Source organism: Vombatus ursinus, unplaced genomic scaffold (genome assembly GCF_900497805.2).
Source record: "Vombatus ursinus unplaced genomic scaffold, bare-nosed wombat genome assembly UNPS02014172.1, whole genome shotgun sequence".
Taxonomy (NCBI): Eukaryota; Metazoa; Chordata; class Mammalia; order Diprotodontia; family Vombatidae; genus Vombatus; species Vombatus ursinus.
The window spans coordinates 646,752-656,899 of record NW_020953950.1 but is presented as its reverse complement, the minus strand read 5'-3'; the positions used below and the strand labels follow the sequence as shown (position 1 = coordinate 656,899).

At 45.1% G+C, this 10,148-nt stretch overlaps 1 protein-coding gene across 1 annotated transcript in view; it reads left to right on the top strand.

The window, feature by feature from the left end:
- The window catches only part of EFHD2 (EF-hand domain family member D2), a 21,170-nt gene extending 16,282 nt beyond the window's left edge, over nt 1-4,888 (top strand). Inside the window, exons 3-4 of the mRNA XM_027859807.1 lie at nt 401-535; nt 2,843-4,888. Coding sequence (XP_027715608.1) covers nt 401-535; nt 2,843-2,977 — 270 coding nt within the window. The 3' untranslated portion in view covers nt 2,978-4,888. The remainder of the gene's footprint in view (nt 1-400; nt 536-2,842) is intronic.
- Nucleotides 4,889-10,148: the final 5,260 nt, after the last annotated feature.

Sequence of the window (10,148 nt, the reverse complement as noted above, 5' to 3'; positions counted from 1 at the left end):
TCAGAACTGGAGGGCCCTTAGAACAGGAATTGTCAGAGCTGGGAGGGGCCTTAGAATGGGAGGGACCTTAGGACAGAGAATGTCAAAGCCAAAAGATACAGTCCTACCCTCTCATTTTACAAGAATGGAAACTGAGGTCTGGAGAGCAATGACATGTTCAGAGTCAACATAGCTAAGTTAGTGGCCGAGCAGGGCCCAGGCCCGGTCTGAGGAGGTCCTGTCTAGGGAGCTGTCTTTCTCCCCTGAGGGAGATTCAGACTCCAAGGAGTTCCACCTTCAGACATGATGGTTTTTCCCTGTTTGAGAATCCCTGAGCTGAAGAGGGTGAGCTGGTGGGCGGGGGCCGCATCCCCAGGACCCAAGGCTTCCTCACAGCCTGAGCTTTCTTCTTTCCTCACAGTTCCTCCTGATTTTCCGGAAGTCCGCAGCAGGGGAGCTGCAGGAAGACAGCGGACTTCATGTTCTGGCCCAGCGCTCTGAAATCGATGTCTCCACGGAAGGTGTTAAAGGGGCCAAGAACTTTTTTGAGGCCAAAGTAAGGAAACAGAAGGGTTTGCAAAGCTTGGTGCCCCCAGCGGAGGTGTGGTGGCTTCCTTCATGGGGCTGTGGCCTCTGGAGTTTCTCTCCTGGGTTTGCTGCTTCCTTCCCCGCTGAGGCATCAGAATCAGACTCTGCCATGAGGCAGAGGCCACTAAAAGCCCCTAATTGTAGTCCCACAATGGCAAGCCATCCACCTTCTGTTTCATCTCACCCCTCCCTTCTCCTTGGCTTCCATCACAACTAAATGAATTCCTTTCCCAATTTCTCTACTTATATCACCTCTTGCTGAGTCCCTCACCCCACTCACATAAACATACTTCTATCCCCCCCCCCAGCCAAGTTCCCCACTCACTGTCCTGAAAAAAGGACTTTCTTTGGAATCAGGGTCTCCGAGTCTGAATCATGGCTCTATGATTTGTTAGTTTTAAGACCTTTAGAAAGTCCTACCTTCCCTCAAAGCCTCAGTTTCCTCTTCTATAAAAGGAGGGGTCCCTTCCAGGGGTAAGAACTATAGGAGAAGGCAGTATGGTCTGATGGAGAAACCACTGAACTCTAGAGTCAGACACCCAGGTTTGGATTCCCAGCTCTGATGCTTATGAGCTGTGCCACCCTAGTCAAGTCATTTCATTTCCAAGCCTCAGGTTTTCTCCATTTGTAAATGTATGTGATAGTATTCCTTTACCTGTCTCCCAGGGCTGTGATGAAGAAAGTGCTTTGCAGACTTTAAAGAACTGTAGAAATTAGGAACCTATAAGGGACTATCCAAAACCATATTCTCCCACTACAGTTACCTTGGAGTGACGTAGGTGGGAGGGTCTAAGCTTTGTTGTCTTGAATGACCCAATGCTACATTTGGAGAAGTCTGGACCAAGCCTTGGGGCCTTAAATCCCATGGAAGGCAGAGTAACAGTACCAGGCAGAAAAAAGCAGGCATCACCCCCACTCTCATTCATGAGGATCAGGTTTGAAGCCTTCCAAAAGGGTTGATGGGAGAGAGATGAGAGTAAACTTTTGGATGATGCTTGCCACCATATGCCCAGAGGGTATCCATACAAGGTTTATAAAGCACCTTCCTTACAACACCCCTGTGACTTAGGCAGTGTAAGTCTGTCAGTCAGTAAACACCTACTATGTGCCAGGCACTGTACTAAGCACTGAGGATACAAAGAAAGGCAAAAGACAGCTCCTGTCCTCAAGGAGCTTACAGTCTAATGGGTAAAACAAGAAACTAATAGGCAATAGAAGAAGGAAGGTGCCAAAAGAGAGGCTGGGAAAGACTTCTTGTAGAAGGTAGGAATTTATCTGGGACTTGCAGGAAGCCAGGGAAACTAGAGGGCAGAGATGAGGAGAGAAAGCATTCCAGGCCTGGGGCACGAGCAGAGAAAATGCCTGGAACCAATAGATAGAATGTCTCATTTGATGAAGAGCAAAGAGGCCAGTGCCACTGGATCTCAGAGTATATGTTGGGGAGTAAGGTAGGAGGGGGCTAGGTTAGGAAGGGCTTTGAAGGCCAGACAGAGCATTTGGTATTTACTCCTGGGGGTGATAGGAAGACACTGGAGTTTATTGAGTAGGGTGGGTGACATGGTCAGACCTGGATATTAGTGTTACTATTTTACAGATGGGGGAACCAAGGCCCAGGAAAGTAAAGTCAGTCTCCCAAGGTTACACAGTTACTTAAATGTCAGAGCCAGGGTTTGAACCCAGATCTCTTCTGATTCCAGATGTAGTGTTCTTTCCTCTGTACATGATAGAAACTAACCAGTGATAGATATATAGATAGTAGACAGATGGATGGATGGAGAGATAGATAGATAATTAGATACACAGGCAGAAAGATAGAAAGACAGAAGGGTAGATAGATGGATTGATAGAAGGATGGGTAGATAGACAGACATACAGACAGATAGATAGGTAGGTAGATAGATGAATGGATTAGGTAGAAAGATAGACAGATAGATGATAAATAGACAGAAGGATGAATGAATAGTTGGAGAGAGAGATAGGCAGAAGGTTAGACAGATAAAGGCAGAGTTAGATAAATGAATGGATGAATAGTGCTTATTATGTGTTAGGCACTGTTTTAAATGCTGGGGAAACATACAAACAGACAGGGTAGTCTGTGCCTTCAGAATTATATTCTAATATAACCCAAAAGAGGAACTGGAAAATGGGAAGGAGGACAGAGATAAAAAGAGCAAAGAGGAAGGTGTATTTAAAGGGTGGGAAGGCTGCAAACCTTCCCCTCCTTTTTTCCTGGTGGCCCAAACCCTGACTGTCTTGACACCTGGTTCACTTCTAGGTCCAAGCAATCAATGTCTCCAGTAAGTTCGAGGAGGAGATTAAGGCTGAGCAGGAGGAACGGAAACGACAGGCCGAGGAGCAGAAACAGAGAAAAGCCGCCTTCAAGGAGCTCCAGTCGGCCTTCAAGCAGTGAGCGGACAAGGGGCAGGGTGGGGCCTGGCCACCCCCTCCATGCCCCTGCCCTTCTGGAGGCTCCAAGGAATGCTCTCAAGGATAGGCCAAGTAGCTCATGGTTGAATGGACCAATTCAAAGAGCTGTTGCCTGTGAATGATGAGCCCACCTGGGCCTCAACCGAGCCTCCCAAGTCCTGCCTGTTAGCTCTTCCCGTGCTCCCTTAACAGATATAGCCATTACCACCGGCATCCTCACCTCTGAGCTCTGCTCACTCCAGGAATCCCCCTTCGGATGCTAGTCCTGCCTTCCTATCTCCTAGGCCCTCAGGACTCCCCTGCAGCTCCCAGTGCATGGACTTCACCAGCCATCAAACAATCCCTTAAGAACACACCTTTTTAGACCAAATGTAGGCACAGACCTCCTTCCCCTTCTCCCTTTTCTCCTACCCCCTTTCTTCCTTCTCCTTTGCCCTCATCTTGCTATTCCTTCTCCAACCCCTGCCAATTCTGCCAGCCCCACATGGACCCTCAGGGTTCAGAAAGATCATCAGCCCTCTGCTCTGGAGCCAGTTACCATCTCTTATAATGTAAGAAAGGAGAAAACACTTAGCAACCATTCACCAAGAGGTCAGAGAGCTATGGGGCAGCCTAGATAGATGGAACATAAAATGAGTGCTCTAGAGCTGAAAAGAACTTCAACATCTAGTCAGCCCCCCTCATTTTACAGATGAGGAAACTGAGGCCCAGGGAAACCTGTCCCTTGCCCAAGGTCTCCCCAACGTTTCTTACAAAGGCTCCATTCCTTGCCCCCAGATTTGGCAAAACAGCCTTGAAGCCCCATGATGGTGGTTCAAACCATGGTGAGAACTTTCTGAAGTTATAGGCACCAAGCATCCCAGGCCCTGAGATCTAACTCCTTGTATCCAGCCTGGGTTGAGGAAGGTAGGGGAGCAGCTATCAATCTACCTCATTGGGTCCACTTTCTGCCAGAAAGCCATCTTATGGGATGTCTAAGGGCACAGGTGGGCTCAGTGGAGCAGAAATACCCAGCTCCTAAGGGTCTCAGTGGGGCACAAGAATCCTGGAAGGCTTATTAATAAACAAATCAGGGGAAGTTATGGACTGGGGTGAGGGAAATTGGGGGAGGGGGGATTGAGACCAGGAGGAATGGACCAGTCCCCAAAGAAGGGAGAAGAAAAATAGAAATACCGCGATTCTCCAGGCAGCATCCAAAAAGTGCTTTTAGGTGTATTTGCATGCACTGTGACATTGACGAGCCAAAGGGTCTGCTTCAGCCCCTGGGTTCTGCCCTTTCTCCTTTCACAGTTCAGACCCCCATCCAGTCAATCGTCTGTCCCTCCATTCACACAAACATGTGGTGCAGTGTCCAACTGGGCATTATTCACCGTCTTGCCAGGTTGATTTTGGTGATAGTCTCATTGTGTGTGCCAGGCTAGGGAAGCATGAGAACCTCGGGCCTGGCTCCTCTGTGATTCCCCCCAGACCTCATGGCCTGAGCGACAACCAGTGGTGGCCTTGTTTCCTGAGATGATGTTGTGTTTTCTGTCAATGTGATTTCTTAACGCTGTGACCAGTCGTCAGTCGCCCAGCCAAAACAGACAAACCAGCCCACTATGCCACTGAAATTATGCAACCTCTCTGTGTCTCTCATGATAATGTCACTGCTTTCTAGACTCAATACCCTTTATTTTAGTAACTCTCAGAAGATCATACAAAGCTCACTGTTGAACTTTCAGAGGTTTTATTTTGGTATAAATAATCTGCAGAAATCGGAGATACTAATGAAGCAGGAATCGGGATCCCCGGTCGTGTTTCCTTAGTAGATGTCTTTGTACAGATGACTATAAAATAATTTTTTTTTTTTTGCTTTTGGGTTTGTTCTCCCCTTAAAAAAAAAAAAACTACTTCATTCAGTGGAACAGTTATTTTTTTTAACTAAAATACGATAAAAATCATTCTATATTTTTATGTGTGTGGTGTCCTTGGTGCTTGGGGGTTGTACCATGGAAGAGGAGACCAGGGGTTCCCAGAGACAAGACATTTAACAATGTTGGAAAAAGAGCTGAGCTTGCAAAAGGGAAGGCAGTCAGGGTCCCCTACCTAGCCTCTTGTAGCCAGTTTATAGTGTGTCAATTCAGGGGCATAAAATCTTAGAATGAGAATATCAGAGCTGAGAGGGAGCTTAGTGAATACATCAGAACAGTTAGGGACTTTAGAACATAAAATGGAGGATCTGGGAGAATTTTGAGAATATAGACATCAGAGCTACAGGAACCTTAAAGATCATCTAATTCAGCCATTCTCAAAATTTTTGGTCTCAGGATCCCATTACACTTCTTGTTCAGCCATGTCTGACTCTTTATGACCTATTGGGGGTTTTCTTGGCAAAGATACTGGAGTGGTTTTCCATTTCCTTCTCCAGCTCATTTTACAAATGAGGAAACTGAAGCAAACAGAATGAAATGACTTGCCCGAGGTCACACAGCTAGTAAGCATGTGAGGCCAGATTTTAACTCAGGAAGATGAGTCTTCCTGACTTGGACCCAGCACTCTATCCACTGCCCTACCTAGCTGGCCTTTACACTATTAGTTACTGAGAAAGCCAAAGATCTTTAGTTTATTTGGGTTATATCTAGTTATATGTACCACATAAGAAATTAAAACAAATTTTAAAAAGAATTCATCTAAAAATAAAAAGAAACCCATTAATTTTTAATTAAAAATAACTTCCAAAGCAAAAAACCCTGCCCAGATCAAGAGTCTAACAAAGGTCAACTTTGAGAATTGCTGATCTAATTCAACCCCCTTATCATGCAAATGAGGAAACGGGGCTCAAAGACATAAAATCGCTTGCCTGAGATTCACCCCATTTCATTTCCTGGATGGCCAGCAATGCTAAAGAAATGTAGAGTGGGCTAGGGGGCAATTACGGAAAGCTGCTTGGAGAAGGTTAATCTTGATCCAGGGCATGGAAGAGTCAGACAGGCATCTAGACTGGGAGATGAACCTGGGCAAGGCCACAGAGAAAATGGCCTGGACAAGTCGTGCACAGAGCTAAGTATCCTTGGCTTCCAAAATCCAAACCCTGCCTAGTGGTCAGTACCCTATATAAATCTTCTCTGACCCAATATCTCCCCATCAGTGCTCATGGATCCTTAATTGACTCCCCCAAAAAGCATTTCCCCCCTAAGCCTCCACAAGCTGAGAATTAGGAGGAACCACCTTGAACTCTTTGAATATCACTAGAAAGTGGCATGGGAAGGGCTTGGCATTTAACTGGGCACTGCTGCCACCGGGTGGAAAGAGAGAGAACCACAACCAGGCAGCTGCACCAGGCTAGTCTGGTAGTGCCACCCTCCATCCAGGTCGCACACTGCATTGATAGTAATCACTAGCATTATGGCCAACATGGGCCATCGAGGAACCTCCACCCTAAGATCTCTCCTCTGCAGGCTTAGTGGAAACGTGGAAGGTGAAAGGGTCAAAAGGCCTGGATTTGAGCCCTGTTTCTGACCCTAGTAGCTGAGTGACCCTAGGCAAGTCTCAATCTCTTACAGCCTAAGTTTCATTATCAGTAAAAAGATGATAACACCTGCAGGGATACTTCCCCCACACCATAGAGGATGAGAATCTTAAAGCATTAGAGACATATAAACTATTCAATAAGAATTTATTAAGTGCCTTTTGTATGCATTAAGGATACAAAGACAAAAACCAAAACAATCCCTGCCTTCAGGATGCTTATACTGTACTAGGGGGATACAACTTGAACACAAATAGACAAGTACATAGAATATTCAAAATAAATACAGATTAAATAATACTAATAACAAATGTCAAGGAGACAGCCCTAGCAACTGGGATGGGGGGTAGAGGATCAGGAAAGGGAATCAGGATTCACTTAAACTGTGCTTTGAGAGAAGCAAAGAATTCTATGATGGAAAGATAGGATGAAAGTGTACATTCTAGGCATGAGGGGCAAAGTACAAAGTCACAGAGCCAAGAGATGGAACATTGGGTATAGCCATTTTATACAGAAAATAACTAGAAGCCTTCTTTAACTGGCCTGTTGAGTTCAGGGAGGGGGTCTAGGGTTGATATGCCATGATAGAAAGATAACTGGGAGCCAGATTTAGGGGACTTTTGAATACTAGGCTGAGGGTCGTCATCATCACTAACACTCATATAGCACCTACTATGTGCCAGGCACTGTGCTAAACACTTTACAAATTGATCCTCACAACAACCCTGAGAGATAGATGTTATTATCCCTATTTTACATATGAAGAAACTGAGGCAAACAGGTTAAATGACTTTCCCAGGACCATATAGCTGGTAAGTGTTTGAGACTGGATTTGAACTCTAGTCTTCCTGATGGCAGGCTCAGCCACCTATCCACTACACCACCTATGTGCCCTTTATTAACACATTCCTGTAGTTAGCCCTCATTTTAAGGAAACTCAGACCTCAAAGAATCACTTGACTTTTCCAATATTATACAGGATGGATCAGAACTAATAGTTCATTATGCACGAGGCACTGGTGACTGAAAGACCAGAAACTAACTAGCCCCTGTTTTCAAGAAGTTTACATTCACCTGTGGAGGACACAACCCATGTACAGATAAGTAAATATATGACAATTGGAGGAGAAAGAGAGCACTGATCATTGTTTTTGTTACTCCCCCAGACAAAATTCTACTATCAGAGCTATAGAGATTTGTTCCTTTGTGTTGGATATTTCTCTCCCCAAGATCTCTCTTTTTTTTTTAAGAAAATGCTCCTAGGCAGAGGAGCACACAGTAAATGTCCGAATTTAGAATTTCATCTAGTCTTACCCCCTTCATTTTACAAATAAGGAAACTGAGCCCCAAAGAGGGGAAATGACTTGTCCATGGTCACACTGTTAGTAAATGGAAGAGTCTGGATTAAAACTTGGGTTTTCAGAATTCTAAGGGCTGATGCTCTTCCATGGTGACATGCTTTCTGTCCCAAATACCAGAGGTTTTTCTTCTGACAGGTTGGCCTTGGATGCCTGAGGGAGGGGATGTAGAGAGGGAGAAAGAAGGGATAATCAAGACAAACTTGGTCCCCTCTGTTCTGATCCTGCCTGAAGATGCTGGCTGAGCAATTCTTGGGCGTGCGGGATGCTCCTGGGCCACACGTTGACCCTACCGAGGGGATGGGTGTGGGTGCTGGTTGTGTGAGGAGGCCCAGGTGCTGCTGCATCTCACCTTGAGTGAGAACCTGGCCCCTGCCCCTCGTTCATGTGCACATCATGCCTGAGAATCCACCACCTGCCCCTCACTCCCCGTGTACATCATGCTGGCCAAGAAGACCTGACAAGCCCAGAGGGAGGGAAAAGATATGGGGAGCAGGGGGAATCCCAGCAGAGTTAGGAGTTGAAGGAGGTGAGTTCAATTCCAGTCAATTCCATAAACATTAAAAAGTGCCTAGTGTGCATAGTTCTGTTCCCCATGCCTCAAATGCCCTCCCTCCCTCCTCACTTCTGCCTCAGAGAACCCCTCACTTCTTCCAATGAGGCTCAGTCACCTTCTCCTACAGGAAGCCCTTCCTGATTCCATAATTGCTGCCTTGGTACTTGGGTGATCTTGGTAAAGTCACTTCAGGTCTCTAGGGTTCATTACTAAGATGAGGGGCTTGGACTAATGACCTCTGAGGCTTTAGATCTATGAACTGTTTATACCCTCCCTCTCTAACTACCTCTTATTTATTCTGCATATACTGTATTTATACTTATTTCCCCTGCTAGAATGAAAGCCCCTTGAGGGCAGGAGCAGTTTCATTCTTTATCTAGCATCTAACCCAATGACTGGCACAGAGTAGGTGCTTAATAAATACTTGTTAATTAAATGACTGATTGCAAAGTTTTGTGCTAGTTACCAGGTATATAAAAATGATAAATGCCATAATCTTTGCCTTCAAGTACCTTACAGTCTAATAGACTATAATGCAGTTAGAGGCTGGAAAGAATCAAAAGGGAAAAGTCTACCTGATGGGCCTGGTAGGACAAGGAGGGGAAGGAACAAGCCTGAGTGAACAGCCTACCTTACCTACCCAGCCACAGGTTCTATTGCTTTTTTGCTAAGCATTTTATCTTTTAATTAATTTTTTTTCAAATAACTGGCATTTGTTTTCTCCTCCTCCCATCTTCTCCCCCATTGAGAAACAAAAAAAGAAAAACCCAAGCATTGTAACAAGCATGAGTAGTCAAGCAAAACAAAATCCACCCCCCACTTTGAGTGCCCAAAAATATACGTCTCATTCTGTACCCTGAGCCCACCACCTCCCTGTCAGGAAAGTAGCCTGCTTCATCATTGGTCCTCTGGGATCATAGTCGCTCATAACCTTGATCAGAATTCTTGTATCTTTCATTGTTATTTTCACAATGTCCTTATTATATAAGTTGTTCTCCTGTTTCTTCTCACTTCACTTCAAATAAGTCTTCCCGGGTTTCTCTGATAATGATCCCTTTTGTTATTTCTTGTGGGACAATAGTATTTCATTACATTTATATTCCATGTTTTGCCCAATTGATGGGCACCCCTATATTTTCCAATTCTTTGCTACCCCAAAAGAATTGTCATAAATATTTTTGTACATTTGGGTTCTTTTCCTCTTTCCTTGTTTTCTTTGGGATATAGACAGTAATATTTTCCCTTGATCTAGGACATTTTAATAACATTGGGAGCATATTATCAAATTCTAGCCAAAGGTTCTTAATCAGCCTCCATTTGATCTATTTCTCAGCCTCACCAGCCTTGGGGACCTTGGGAAAATATTGCCAAAGGTACCAAGAAGTCACCTTCCTGACCCCAGTTCTCAATAGCCAATCTACATACTCTTCCCCAAGTGAAGGACCACCCTACTACATGCTCTCTTCTTTTTTTCTTCTTTTTTTTTTTCAGGCAGTTGGGGTTAAGTGATTTGTCCAGGGTCAGACAGCTAGTAAGTGTCAAGTGTTGGTCGGAGGCTAGATTGGAACTCAGGTCCTCCTGATTTCAGGGCCCGTGCTCTATCCACTGTGCCACCTAGCTGCCACTCTACTACGTGCTCTCTCTCCCACCTGTGTGTATTATTGCACTAGCCAGATCTTCCCAGCTCTCCTCTCTTCCCTTTCCATTTCCCCTTTTTCTTCTCCCTTCTCCT